This window comes from Sphaeramia orbicularis, chromosome 18 (assembly GCF_902148855.1).
Source record: "Sphaeramia orbicularis chromosome 18, fSphaOr1.1, whole genome shotgun sequence".
In the NCBI taxonomy this organism is placed as follows: domain Eukaryota; kingdom Metazoa; phylum Chordata; class Actinopteri; order Kurtiformes; family Apogonidae; genus Sphaeramia; species Sphaeramia orbicularis.
Window position 1 is genome coordinate 2444843 of NC_043974.1, and position 15972 is coordinate 2460814.

The following is a 15972-nucleotide window of genomic DNA, read 5'->3' on the forward strand; positions in this document are numbered from 1 at the left end:
AGTTGTCTTTTTTTTCTTCTAGTGGATAATTTTTGGGGCTGTTGTCTTTTGTTTCTTACAGTGGATAATTTTTGGGGCTATTGTCTTTTTTTTTCTTATAGTGGATAATTTTTGGGGCTGTTGTCTTTTGTTTCCTCTAGTGGATAATTTTTGGGGCTGTTGTCTTTTGTTTCTTCTAGTGGATAATTTTTGGGGCTGTTGTCTTTTGTTTCTTCTAGTGGATAATTTTTGGGGCTGTTGTCTTTTGTTTCTTCTAGTGGATAATTTTTGGGGCTGTTGTCTTTTGTTTCTTATAGTGGATAATTTTTTGGACTGTTGTCTTTTTTTCTTCTTATAGTGGAAAATTTGTGGGGGGGGGTGTTCTCTCTCTTTTTTTCTTTTTTTTTCTTATAATGGATAATTTTTTGGGCTGTTGTCTTTTTTTTTTTCTTATTGTGGATAATTTAATGGGCTGTTGCACCTCTGGGCCACTTCACTTAACGCTTAAGGGAGAGAGATGGGTCCCGTCTACTAGAAAAGCCATGTTTTTTATGCTAAATATGGTCAAATGACGCCATCTGGTGGAGAGCAGTGAAAATTATGATTGAAAGGCAAAGCCCAGCCTGATGTCCAGATATTATAAAGCGCATGTATGGCAGCACAGTTCAATGGAAGAGGGGTCAGAAACTGCAGTTGAATGGGTTTCAGTGGCACATTTTTTGGCTCTTAACAATATGAGTGCCACATTTATTTGTACACAGTGTATTTTAGACGTAATGCAGGAGCTGATCTGGAAATAATTAGGGCTATAAGAAAAGATCAGTTCTGCAATATATTGTGATATTTAATGTCACAACACTGTATCAATATTAAAAAGTAATGTATGGATATTTTTATGTATTTATTCAAATGCAGATATTGTGGAGGTTCATTTTTATTTTGTGTTTTTCTTTTTTGTATATATTTTATTTATTATTATTTCACACTCTTTTATTAAATAATGTTAGTTCCTTTGTTGGGATTGAACTCCAATCCTGTTCTGATGTTAGTTGTGAACTAATAGAATCTGAACATTTGAACAGGATCTAAAACTGGAATGTCTGGAAAACAGAATTTCAGTTTGAACACAGTTTGAACATTTGCTGATAGAACATTAGATCCTGTTGGGATCAAATACAAATGTGTTTAGGATTTGGGCAGATTTCTGCTGGAATTCAATTCTTCAAGGAAATAATCATTTTTTTAAAAAGAAACAAACAAAAAGATTGCTTTTTTAACAGTATCATGATATATTGTGATATATCGTATGGTATTGTGATTTTTATCGTGTCGCCAGATTCTTACAAATACACAGCCCCAGAAATAATACGATCAAATACAAATACACAATGCGGACCATGTGTTTGTTTAGATTTTACTGTCTACATGTTCGAAAGAAAGATTTCATTCATTCCGTTCATTGCACGATCTTTGGCAATGAAGGCTTCGGCAATCTTCGGCAATCACGTGACTTCCGAGGCACGTTGTGAAAAAAACACAGCAAAAACAAACGGGTGAAGAGCAGCGCAATGAAGCCACACCGAAACGGTCAACACACCCAGAATAAACCTTTACATGTTCCACCAAGCGTGATGTTATGGTCCGAATAATCAACTACATGGTGAACTAATGTCAGTTGGATAATTGTTGGCCTTTACACCATGAATTTAAGAGGACTTTTCCAGGACTTCAACCCCAGGTAATGTTAGCCACAAGCTAGCGCTGTAGCTAACTAGCTTAACAATATTTAGCCTGAAGATTGGGATTCACAAGAAAAGTAGTCCAGAAAGTGTTCATTTCTTCTTGTAAACACCTCCCTTAATGTTGTCCAGACATCTGTAAGCTACTATCGGCTCAAAGCCAGTAATTAGGATAAGTCTGGAGCTAGCCGAGGCCTGCTAACATGCTAGCTAAGGCCATTTTGCGTTACCTGACAGTCAGTGCAACGCTTTTATCTGTGTATTTATGCCGAATACAATTTAAAAGGGACTATTTCAGATGTCGATGACTTTTTAACAGTGTGCTTCATAGTCCCACCGTAACAATAGCTACTGAGTTCGTATGGAGAGGCTTAACTGCCAAGGCATTAAACACGACACAAAAGTATTCAAATACGCACGCTCCTTCAGCAGGAGGCTAAAACCTTTCAGAATTCTATTTTTCTGTCGTGTTTTGGCTCATAATTATGTTCAAAGAATGTGTAGAACAGGGCTGTCAAACTCATTTTAGTTCACGGGCCACATTCAGCTAAATTTGATCTGAAATGGGCCGAACCACTAAAGTAATAATATATAAATAATGTCAACTCCAAACTTTTATCTATGTTTCAGAACGAAAAAGTAAATTTACATTATGAAAAGGTTTACATCTACAAACTATCCTTTCAAAATATGTGAATAATGTGAACAAATTGGAAAAAAATAGTGTAATTTTAACAATGTTATGCTTTAGTTTATCATTTACACATGTACATTAGAACTTACAGATCACAGTGGATCTACAAATACACAAAACATTTAGTAACAGGCAGAATATTGTTAAAATTGTACTTACTTCTTTTGAGACATTTCACGTTATTCACATTTTTTACAAAATTATACCTTGTTTTAGAGTAAATGCATGAAAATATTTACATTTACAAGGAGAAACATTTGGAGTTGTCATTATTTATATGTTATGATAGTATTTGACTGGTCCTGCCCACTGGAGATTGAATGGGCTTTAGTCACAGCCCCACTACTTCCTGAACTTCAGGTGGGTCCCTTATTTCCTGTCTTTCATTATTGGACACACTGATTAATCCAGGTGTGCCTAATTAATCAGTAGTCACAACAAGAAGTAGCAGACACACCTGGATTAATCAGTGTGTCCAATAATGAAAGACAGGAAATAAAGGACCCTCCTGAAGTTCAGGAAGTAGTGGGGTGATGCATAGAGTTCATTGGTCTGAATGTGGAACCTGAACTAACAGGATTGGTCATATCTTTAGTGTAATTTTTGCATTTCACAAATTCATCCCAAGAGCCGGGCTGGACCCTTTGGCGGGCTGGATTTGGCCCCCGGGACGGATGTTTGACACCTGTGGTTTAGAACAAGTAGTTTTAATGATGACAACTATTTGACAACAATGCTTTACTTGGTCCTTTGATTCAATGTGATATAAAAATAACAAATGGATATAAGCAAGACATATTGGTTGTGTTCAGTCATCTGAGAGATTTGATAGTGAAAGTAAGCAGCTGCAGAACCACAGCTACATACATTTATCTAACCTGTATTTACAAACTTCCATTTTAAATGATAGTACAGGACTTTCCTTTCAGTTCCACTCATGGGTGACCCCAGTCCTTGTAAGTTATGTATTTGTTTCTTTGGTTATCTTTTCCTTTTCCACTCATATTTAGAGCTGCAACCGATTAATCGACTAGGTGCTTGAAGTGAATGCAAAAATTCACGATTCGATTAATCGACTTGAATTGATTAAAGGGAAATATTCTATTGCAGTTTTCCTGAATCGAAGCATCTTTGTGCGTCACAGTAAGCGTGCATGTGAAACCCAACAGTGGAACTAATGTTTAACAGCAGAGAAAGGAAGAAAACAAAGCTCTGATTCAGGAGAATTGTGGTTGAATTATTATTTTTTTATCACTTTGAGTCGATTAATCGGTTGCAGCTCTACTCATATTCCTCCGATGTTTCCTTTTACTTTGGATTTCCATCAGATGATCATTCTCAATCTCATTAATGCACAAGCTACTACCTTTTGATTTATCATTGATGGAGTGTGAAGGGTTAGAAATCCTTTTTAAGTGTTTTAGGTCCTTCTTGTTAAAACTCGTACTACATTCATGGGACCTGAAGCTCCGTAAACAGCAAACAACACACCAGGCTCTGTTGATGTGTGTTGCGATGAAGTGTTGCCTTTGTGTTGCAGTAAGTTCCTGATCTACTCGTGCCTGCTGTTGTTCTCTGTGCTGCTGTCTCTGAGGCTGGATGGAGTCATACAGTGGAGCTACTGGGCCGTCTTCACTCCAATATGGCTGTGGAAGCTGCTGGTTATCATCGGGGCTTCTGTGGGCACTGGGGTCTGGGCGCACAACCCTCAGTACAGGTGAAACAGCTGTTAATATTTTTTTTTGTGCATCCTTAAGACAAAAAATTCTTTAATCGGGTCAGATCAAGCATCACGTCAGTGCAAAGCTGCTGTTCAGTGACCTGTAACTAATGAATTAAACCAGGGCTCTCAAACTCATTTTCTTTCAGGTTCCACATTCAGTCTGATTTGATCTCCAGTGGGCCGAACCAGTAAAATAATAACAGAATAATCTATAAATAATGACAACTCCCAATTTTTGTCTTTGTTTTAGTGCAAAACCCCCCATTAAATTGTGAAAATACTTACTTTTATAAACTATCCCAACAAAAAAGAGGTGAATAACCTGAAAAAACTGAAATTTCTTCAGAAAAATCAGTGCAATTTTAACAATATTCTGCCTCAACTTATCATTTCTACATGTGCATTATGAATCACATCTACAAAGACACTAAACACTGAGGAACAGGAAGAAAATAGTTCAAATTGTGCTGAATTTTCTTTAGACATTTCACGTTGTTTATATTTGTTCAGGTTATTCACATTTTATTGTTACAGGATGGTTTGTAAATGTTTTCATAATTTAATGTTATTTTTTGCACTAAAACAAAGACAAATTTTGAAGTTGTTATTATTTATAGACACAACGTAAGATTTTCACATCAAACCGAGAAATAAATCTGCAGTCATTCTTTTTTGTCGGTTCTTCTGCTGTTATTATTTGACTGTAGATCAGATTGGTCTGTATGTGGAACCTGAACTAAAATGAGTTCCACAGCCTTGACTGTGGAATTTTTACACTTTGCAAATTTATCCCAGGGGTCGGATTGGAACCTTTGGCGGGACGCATGTTTGACACCCCTGAACTAAATGAAACAAATAAGTTTATTTCATATTTCTATGTAGGTATAAATAAGTACTTTAAAATGGTTTGTATGATAATTTGTCTGAGTTCACTTTATTATGTGCAAATGACAAAAACCATGCACAGTCACATAGCCGCTGAAAAAGTATGTCTACTTTTTAGGGTTTATGTTTAAGTGGATAACACACTGTTCCTGTTTCACTATTGTTCTAAATGGACATTGGTATTTTAGAGAACATGTTTATCTATAAGACCAGGGGCGTAAGAAAATATCGGTTCCGCAATATATTGTGATATTTCACTTCACGACACTGTATTGATTTTAAAAAGTACTGTATCGATATTTTTTGGTATTTATTCAAATGCAGATAATATGGAGGTTCATTTTTGTTTTTTGTTTTTCCAGCTCTTTTATTTCTATATTCATGGGTATTTTGTTCAGTTGTTTGTTTACTATAAAAGTACTATTGTGATACTGCAGCTCATACATTGATAATGCTATTTTATTAAATAATGGATAATTCAATCATCCCAAAAGCACTTTTTACTGTCTGAAAGAGGTAAGTGTTAGTTTGTTTTTATTGGGAATGCACAAAAATAATGTTCTGGTGGTGGATGATTCAGGGACTGAACACTATGGATTCTTTTCACAAAAGAATACGAACATTTAAGCAGGATCTGAAAATATAATGTCTGTTAAACATTATTTATTTGTGTTTTTATGTTGTACTGGTAAGTTAGTTTTATTGAGTTTTGACTTTTTTTCTCTAATTCAGTTCGTTTTAATTCGTTTTTAGTACAGGTTTGATAGTTTTTATTAGTTTAAATTTTTTCCTAAATGCTTAGTTTTAGTATTAATTTTAGTTTAGTCGTCTCTTTTCTCTTCTTCTCTGTCGTCGTATTCAAATAAATCCCAGACAGGATTCTGCTGCTTTCTCCCAATTTTAGTCTCCATGTTTCCAGGAAGAGTGGGGACCAGGAGACGACTGGAAACCACAAGTGAACACAAGTGACAGACTGTCAAGTGTTGTATGGTGACAGCAGAGAAAATTGCTAGAGCGAAATAAATCAATTTCATATCAATCCGGCATTGACGAAGACGAAAACTGAGGGAATTTTATCCATGATTTTTATCCGTTTTAGTTAGTTTTATAAACACACAATACAGTTTCAGTTATCGTTTTTTTCTTTTAATTATAGTTTTTATTTATTTCAGTTAATGAAAATGTTTTTACAATTCTAGTTTTGGTCATTTTGTTAGGTTTCATGAACGATAATAACCTTGGTTGAGCCAAGTCCTGGCGTGTAAATCCTGTTCAACTGAATGTTTGTTGTGATTCTGTTTGCGTGTCCTCCATCAGGGCTGAAGGGGAGACCTGTGTGGAGTTCAAGGCTATGCTGATTGCCGTCGGCCTCCACGTCCTGCTGCTCATGTTCGAGGTTTTGGTGTGTGACCGAGTAGCGAGGGGAAACTACTTCTGGCTCCTGGTGTTCATGCCGCTCTTCTTCGTGTCGCCTGTGTCTGTGGCGGCCTGCGTGTGGGGTTTCAGACATGACCGCTCTCTAGAGGTGAGCGACCAGATACGCTGAGACGCAGACCAACCGATACTGCCGAGCAGAATGTCGGATATAACAGGAGGAGCCAGGGTCGGTCACTGTTTGTCATCTAAAGCTTCTTTGTCCTTTGTTCCTTGTCGTTCTTCTGCAGCTGGAGGTTCTGTGCTCAGTCAACATCCTCCAGTTCATCTTCATCGCTCTGAGGCTCGACAGGATCATCAACTGGCCTTGGCTGGTACGATACAAACACACACATCAGATGTTAGCCTGTGCTCATACTTGACAAACTGATGTTTTATATCAGGGCTGTCAAACTCATTTCAGTTCAGTTCCACATTCAGCCCAGTTTGATCTGCAGTGGGCCGAACCAGTAAAATAATAACAGTGAAAAAAGTAAGGTTATATTGTGATTAGGTTTACATCTACAACGTTTCCTTAAAAATCTGAATAACATGAACAAGTTGAATTGTCTTCAGAAAAACAAGTGCAGTTTTAACAATATTCTGCCTTAGTTTATCAGTTTATCATTTACACATGTGCATTACAATCACACAAAACATTTAGTAACAGGCAGAGTATTGGTACAATTGCATTTACTTTTCTTCAGACATTTCCGTTTGCTCATATTTGTTTAGGTTGTTCATGTTTTTTGTAAAAGCATAGTTTAGTAATGTAAACATTTTCATGTACTTTTACTTCTTTACACCAAAAAAACAGAACATGTGGAGTTGTCATTATTTATAGGTTATTCTGATTATATTTTACTGGTTCTGACCCACTTGAAATCTAATTGGACTGTATGTGGAACCTGAATTCAAATGATTTTCACACCATTGATTGTTAATATCTTCAGTGTAATTTTTACATTTCACAAATTCATCCCGCGGGCTGGATTTGGCCCCCGGGACGCATGTTTGACACCTGTGCTATATATGTATGTGCGTGTGTGTGTGTGTGTGTTACAGGTGGTGTGTGTCCCGTTGTGGATCCTGATGTCTTTCCTGTGCCTTGTCGTGTTGTACTACATCATCTGGTCCGTCCTCTTTCTGCGCTCCATTGACATCATCGCAGAGCAGCGGCGGACTCACATCACCATGGCAATCAGCTGGATGACCATAGTCGTCCCTCTTCTCACATTTGAGGTGATTTTATTTTGTTATTTTGTTTTTATTTTAGACTACTGTTTGTATTTAGCCAAGTTACACCCTGTTACTAGACATCCAATTCTGAATGTGTGAACATTAACTCTTTCAGTGCCATGGGCCGATTAAATCGGCTTTACGAAAACAACCTGTAAAGTGCCATGGGCCGATCAGATCGGCTTTGGAGAACACGCCACATTTGTGTACAACAAACCATCCACCCCCATTTCTTTCTCACATTTCGATGACGTTCTTTCTGTGTCCCCCTTTTGAGACCAATCAGACGGGAATTTGAGGTCACGTGACTGAATAATATTTTTATATCTTTTTAATGTTTCTTATTCTCCGGTGTTTCATCAGAGGGAGCCCTCCATGCCGGGGGGCGGCTGTGGACTCCGGGGGCTGTGGCGCCTTCTCTCACTGGGGTCTGCTCCTTTCTGGTGGGTGGGGGTCCCAGTTGGCCCTCTCCCACTAGTTGGGATGCGGGGCTGTGTTGCTGGTGCCTGGTCGCCGGGGTCGGCGGCTGCCTCCTGGTGCGGATGGCTCCCTGAGACAGCGCCTCCTAAACTGATGTTTTACTTTTACTTGTACATTTTTGTTCTGGTCTACCCGTGCTCAGTCAGTCTTCTTAAGTATGTGTGAGCTTGTGGGTTTGCATGTATATGTGTGTGTGTGTGTGTGTGTGTGTGTGGGTGAGTGGGTGGGTGTGGGTGGGGGGCGGTACTGATTTTTAAACTGATATGTAAAGCACTTTGTGCTACAGTTTTTAATGTATGAAAAGTGCTATATAAATAAAGATTATTGTTATTATTATTATGAATTATGCAAATTACGATCAATAATGAATCGGCTGCGTCCGGTGCGTTTTGAATCTAATTAGCAATCAGTCGGATGTTACCGAGCAGTTTCCTGCAGGATTCTTCAAATATTATAAAAACGACGCGAAATACTGAAAAACGGCCAAAATCTGTGGCACTTTTAAGGCTTATTAGCCCCTTAACTGTCTGGCACCGAAAGAGTTAATGGTGTCAGCCCTGCGATGAACTGGAGACATGCCCAGGTGAACCCTGCCTTCGCCCATACATAGCTGGGATAGGCTACAGTGACCCCTGTGACCCTAGTGAGTAGGGATGGGAATCGAGAATCAGTTCTTTTTGAGAACCGGATCCCAGTAGCTCGATTCCTTGGAATCGTTTGCCTGCCTGCTTATTGATTCTGCCTTCGTTGCACATGCGCGATGACGTCACATGTACGCAGCATTGTTTTGGTCAGAACGAAGCCAATATGGTGTTGAGGCAGAAACGGTCCAAACAGACCACACCAGGTCTAAACAGACCACACCAGGTCTAAACAGACCACACCAGGTCCAAACAGACCACACCAGGTCTAAACAGACCACACCAGGTCCAAACAGACCACACCAGGTCTAAACAGACCACACCAGGTCCAAACAGACCACACCAGGTCTAAACAGACCACACCAGGTCTAAACAGACCACACCAGGTCTAAACAGACCACACCAGGTCCAAACAGACCACACCAGGTCCAAACAGACCACACCAGGTCTAAACAGACCACACCAGGTCCAAACAGACCACACCAGGTCCAAACAGACCACACCAGGTCTAAACAGACCACACCAGGTCCAAACAGACCACACCAGGTCTAAACAGACCACACCAGGTCCAAACAGACCACACCAGGTCTAAACAGACCACACCAGGTCCAGTTGAACTCTGTCAAAGCTTCCATTTCTTCTAAAGGGTGGAATCCCTCCAATCTGTTCACATGTGATTCATTTGATTCGATACTCAGCGGTGCTTGTGGATGTAGCGGCACAGTGAACACCGGGCTGTCATCTGGGCCCAGTTCTGGTTCCGGTGCAGGCAACAAACTTCGTACCCCCTCAAATACAAGTTTCTGAAGGTAGGGGAAAGGAAATGAGGAGCACAACGATGGGAGACGAGCAGAATCGAACCGGTTCCACGCAGTAGAAATGCAGCAATAGAGGAATTAGTAAAGAGTCTGGAGTTTCACTGTCACTGTATGCTCCTCCCCCCCCCCCCCCCCCGTTTTTATTCCCTCACCCAATGAGACTGATAAGCAAAATTGATAATGGAATCAGAATCATTAAATTCTTATTGATTCCCATCCCTACTAGTGAGGATAAAGTGAGTTCAGATAATGAATGAATCCTACTATATAATGCACGTTTCGGCCCCGCCCCGTTTCCGGTGTCTGTCCCATTGATGTCTGATCGAAGTTGCAAACACGGGACACGGGAGGGTGTTTGGGTGCAATGCCACTGTTGCACCACAGGAGTGGTATCGTACAAGGAACCACGGGTACAATGCTGCTAGTGAACATTAATGGAAGATCAGAAAACTACGATCTTCAACTCCATTTTCTGCTTTTTTGTCCTAGGAGGACAAAATACCTCAGAGGCAAATCTTGTCTTTTAAAAAACTTTTTTTTTTTCTCATACAGCTTGAAGTCTTTTCAGATTACCAGTGAAAAACATGTACCTCAAAGTGTTGATTTAGAATATTTTTGTAAACAGAGCTGTTTATTTCATAAGACAATCTTAAAATATTCCCTTTTATGCCAAAGGAACTTTATAAAGTCCCTCACTGACGCCAATCTTAAACCAGGCAGGTTTTTTCTGAACTAGTGAAAAGCTGACTTTTGGAGACACGTGGTTCTCACAGGACAGCAATGCTACAAATGTTCTGTATGATCTTATAGAATATGATGCATCACTGTAGATGAAACTACCAGCTGTGTTTTCAGTGAACTCAACCATAAACGGGAATCCAAAACACCGTACAGTAGATACAGCAGTAACCGTTGAAGGCTCATGTATGTTCACTTGTTCACTTTACATACGAAAATAGATTTGTTCGTTTCTCATGTCGTCATGCATCAGTGCCTTCATACTTCCATGCGTCCTGTATGTTGGAATGAGTGTTTTTCAATTACTCCACCAGAGGGTGTAGTTTTTAATTAACATACTGACTGAATACCATGAAGAAGAGTAAAGTTTTTAGAAGAAAGCCAATAATAACAAACATGGCGATGACAGAGGTGGTTTTACTAATGTTAATATTCAGAGGGGTAGTTGTTATGAGTATATCGGTAGTTTTTCACTGACTCACACAGTCACTCTTTGAAAAGTACAGACAGAATTACATATAGACTGTAGGCAGAGGACAGACAGAACTGTATCTGTCTGCGTCTGTAATGTAGAGCAGGGCTGTCAGACTCCTGTTAGTTCAGTTCCACATTCAGACCAATATAATCTGAAGGGGGCCGGACCAGGAAAATAGCTTAATTAATGCTCGGTGTCTGCCTTGGTTCTTGTTTTTCTCGGGTCATGTGCACTATGTGTTGCTGTTTTTTTTTTCTGTTTGTGTGTCTTAGTTCAGTTCTGGTACTGTTATCTGTACGTTTTTTTTTTGTTTGTTTGTTATTTACCTGCTAATGGGACTCAAGATTAAAATTAGCTGTATGGCTAATCAAGGTTCTAATAGTTTTGGATTTGTCATTATAGTTTAGTTTTGTTTAGTTTTGACTTTTTGTCTAAAATTCAGTTCATTGTAATTCGTTTTTAGAGCAGGTTTGCTAGTTTTTATTAGTTTTTGTATTTTTTCTAAATGCTTAGTTTTAGTTTAGTTTTAGTATTAATTTTAGTTTTGTCGTCTCTTATCTCTTCTTCTCCATCGTATTCAAATAAATCCCAGACAGGACTCTGCTGCTTTCTCCCAACTTTAGTCTCCATGTTTCCAGGTAAAGATAAGAAGACGACTCTAAACGACAAGTGACGGACCGTGAAGTGTTGTATGGTGCCGCTAGCTAAAATTGCTAGAGCGAAATAAATTGATTTCATATCAATCCTACATTGACAAAGATGAAAACGAAGGGAATTTTATCTATAATTTTTATCCATTTTAGTTAGTTTTGTAAACACACAATACAGTTTCAATTGGTTATGTTTTTTTTCTTTTAATTGTAGTTTATATTTATTTCAGTTAACAAAAAATTTTTTTCAATTCTAGTTTTCGTCATTCTGTTAGTTTTTGTTAATAATAATAACCTTGTGGCTAATCTTATATAATCATATTTCCATTTAAATGTTCATTAATACGAACTGTCCCATTTTAAAAATTTGTCAGTTCCCTGCGTTCCCAGCCGTCCTTCTGCTGGACAGACTGTTTTACTGGACACTCAGTACTTTGACTGCTCATATTATTGATGAATGTTCTTCTACTTGTACTTTTTTCAGGTTGTGAAAGCAGATCTTGTGCCTGCAGTGGTGTATTTTCAGTGTGGCCTCAGTGCTTTTACTGAGAGAACAGAGCAGATGGTCCTCCCCTTGTAAACAGCACCATGTGCTCATGACAGCTTCTGCTTTGTGTGTTTAGATCCTGCTGGTGCACAAACTGGACGGACACAACAGTCTGAGTTATGTTTGTGTGTTCGTCCCCCTCTGGCTCTCTCTGCTCACGCTCATGGCCACCACCTTTGGCCAGAAAGGAGGCAACCACTGTGAGTATTTTAGTCCTGCTCTATATTTACAGATTGGCTGAACACGTCTGATGCTGTGGTTTGTGAGGCTTCGGCCGGCTACTTTAAAAGACAGTCACACTTTGGAAATCTGCTGTTGTCAGGGGTGGTTTTATCGCTCAGGTAGGGCTGAACGATTAATCGATTTTAAATCAAAATTGGATTTTTTAATTAGAACGATTTTTAAAAAAGGGAAATTGTAAAATCGATTTCATCTCTCTCGTGCCTCTGGGCTGCACAGCTGCGGGCTACCATAGGCTCCTCCTCCTATCAGTGACAGCGGTCTGTCACAGAAGTCTGTATAATGACCGGACTTTAACTCTGTTAATGAGCCCACAGTACTTATAGCAATGTAAGCCGGGCCTTCATGCATGGATCCTGCAAATGAAATATAACTGTATGGGGATCATTCATCTTACGTTGTCCCGGATCCATATCATACTGTCTTCTTCCGATCCGGGTCTGGGTCTTGGGATCATCAGCCTCAGCAGAGGAGCCCACACAGCCCTCTGCCCACACACATCCACCAACTCCACAGATAAAATCCCTCCAGTGTGTCCTGGGTCGGTCTGTTCCACACACAGATCCCCCAGTTTAAATAGAACCGCATGTGGATCACTCATATTCTGTGGTCCACGCACACACGACTGATGCCTGTCTTACAGTGGTATCACTTCTGTGGGGACAGATACCCCAAAAAGGAAAGGAAGAAAAAAAAAAAAATTAAAAAAAAAAAAAAAAAAAAAAAAATATATATATATATATATATATATATATATATATATGTATATATATATATATATATGTATATATATATATATATATGTATATATATATATATAATGTATATATATATATGTATATATATATATGTATATATATATATATATATATGTATATATATATATATATGTATATATATATATATATATATATATATGTATATATATATATATATATATATATATGTATATATATATATATATATGTATATATATATATATGTATATATATATATATATATATATATATATATATATATATATATGTGTGTGTGTGTCAGGGTAGAGACTGCGATCTGGTAGGATCGGCGATTCTACCAGTAGAAACTCCGATCAGAGTCTCTGACCCTAACCCAATCGTAGTTTCTACTGGTAGAATCGCCGATCCTACCAGATCGCAGTCTCTACCCTGATATATATATATATATAGATAGATAGATAGATAGATAGATAGATATATAGATATATATATATAGAGATAGATAGATATAGATATAGATAGATATAGATATATAATTTATTTCTCTTACCTGTTAAATTTTTCATTCACAAATGTAAGTTCTGTAAGATAAAACCAAATATTTACTTTTTTGAAAAATGTTGAACTTTATTCAAAGCTGTTCGATAAATGTGGAAACAGGCTCTAAAAACCATCAGTATTTGCTCTGATTTGGACTTTGTATTGTAGTGTATTCCCCCTGGCAAACTTATGTTATTTTCTTGTATACATTGTTTGTATACTCTACTTAATTCAATATTTAATGAAAAAATAAAACTTCTGTGGGCCCATCATGTGATACCATCACAGATTTGAGGTTGGGAGCAGTGGCTTGGATTGTGGGCTGCTCACGAAAACGACATCTGACTTCTGTTGTCTTTTGTAGTTTAACCCAAAAATTGAAATTGAAAATTGAGTTTTTAGAGGAAAAAAATCTGGATTTTATTTTTTGCCAAAATTGTGCAGCCCTACGCTCAGGTGTACTTTGAACAGGATTCCTGCGGAGTCTTAAAAAGTCTTGAATTTACAAATCTGCATTTAACACCTTTGAAGAAGTCTTTGAAAGTATTACATTTGATCTGGTCGGTCTCCAGTTGTGTTTCCATAACCTTGTTGGCTGTGTTGTATTTAAATGTGTCTGTTCAATGTCCAAACTAGACAGAAAGTAACATTAGTCGACTCAGTTCCACCCGTTCCAACCCAACAATTTATACTGAAATCAGGAGTCAACTATCGCTAACTTTGCAGCCCAACTTTTTAAAAGTCACAAAAAGAAAAAAAAAAAAAAAAAAAAAAAGGGCCTGGTCAGAAGGTTGTGTTAAAGGGGAGGTCACATGTGGCCATGATGGACAGGAGGAGGAGGAGGAGAGAGGAGGACAGACAGGAGGAGAAAAGAGGAGAGAGGAGGACAGACAGGAGGAGGAGCAGAGAGGAGGAAAGACAGCAGGAGAGAAGAGGAGAGACAGGAGGAGCAGAGAGGAGGTGAGACAGGAGGAGGAAGAGCAGAGAGGAGGACAGACAGGAGGAGGAGGAGCAGAGAGGAGGTGAGACAGGAGGAGGACAGACAGGAGGAGGAGGAGCAGAGAGGAGGTCAGATAGGAGGAGAGAGTTCAGTTTCTTTCTCGTTACTGTTCTGAATCCAACATTGGGGCGGAGCTTCCTGTTCCAGTTCCAACAGTAGAACTGATCTGAACCTGAACCTCGTTGGTTCTAATGTTCTTGGTAGACTTTGTAGATTTCCACTTGGATGGAAAACTGACCGTTTCCCCTCTGTCCGTCCCTTCAGGGTGGTTCGGCATCCGTAAAGACTTCTGCCACTTCCTGCTGGAGCTCCTCCCCTTCCTGCGCGAATACGGAAACGTGTCGTACGACCTCCAGCGCAGCGAGGACCCCGAGGCGGCCGAGGACCTGCCCGTGCCCGAACCGCCGCCTAAAATCGCCCCCATGTTCCACAAGAAAACCGGAGTGGTGATCACGCAGAGCCCAGGGAAGTACTTTGTCCCCCCGCCCAAACTGTGCATCGACATGCCAGACTAAGGACGAGGCCTGGGGGGGTGGGGGGCGTGTTCTGAACGATCAGCGATCCGAGCAGCAGAGGACTGTGTCTGGGTTGGATCCACTGTCTGGAAGGACTGGTCCCTTCTCCTAAACTGCTGGACACAGACTGGACTAACGGAACCAAAACGGGCCGCTCTGACCTTTAGCTGACGTCTCACTGTTTTTGCTTTTCTTCCAACTTTTCAAATATGGACATTTTGAGGACACTGCCCACAGAAGGTGTAAGATCCACTTGAATGGTTCGGTTTGTTGTAGAAGAATGGGATCTGGACAGACAGATCTGGTACCGAACAGCAGATCCACGCTGGACCTGGTACCGAACAGCAGATCCACGCTGGACCTGGTACCGAACTGCAGATCCACGCTGGACCTGGTACCGAACTGCAGATCCACGCTGGACCTGGTACCGAACTGCAGATCCACGCTGGACCTGGTACCGAACAGCAGATCCACGCTGGACCTGGTACCGAACAGCAGATCCATGCTGGGGGTTCAAAGAGTTTCTGAACAAAGACTGTTCTGAAGCCCGGCTCGGACCTGGGACCACTAGAGGGACTCTGCTGAACCTGGGATCAGCGGAGCCCCTCCTGTTCTCACTTCAGAACAAACGAAGGAGAATCACAAGACAACGGCACTTTGTTATCCTGTTCCAATAGAAGCCCTCTCCTTTTGTTTTTGTATATTTTTTGTTTTTGTAAATAACCAGTCATCAGCTTAGGGACCAGAGTGGAAATGCAATGGCTGAAGTTTATTAAAGCAGGAAACAATCATGACTCACTGTGTTAAATCATAAATCTGCTTCATAATTTCATGAGTTGGGTTTTATGAGAATAAAGCGACTTTAAAATGATATTCACGCAGTACTAGGGCTGTGCACTGGAACTGGGAACACATT

At 39.6% G+C, this 15972-nt stretch overlaps 1 protein-coding gene across 1 annotated transcript; it reads left to right on the forward strand.

Annotated features, from left to right (window-relative positions):
- The first annotated feature begins 1502 nt into the window (after positions 1–1502).
- Positions 1503–15866, forward strand: LOC115438138 (transmembrane protein 185A). The gene is made up of 7 exons (XM_030161548.1): positions 1503–1717; positions 3953–4129; positions 6338–6545; positions 6685–6768; positions 7499–7675; positions 12098–12221; positions 14806–15866. Exons 1-7 carry the CDS (start codon positions 1680–1682, stop codon positions 15054–15056), a joined length of 1059 nt encoding a protein of 352 aa, XP_030017408.1. The 5' UTR covers positions 1503–1679; the 3' UTR covers positions 15057–15866.
- The last annotated feature ends 106 nt before the right edge of the window (positions 15867–15972 follow it).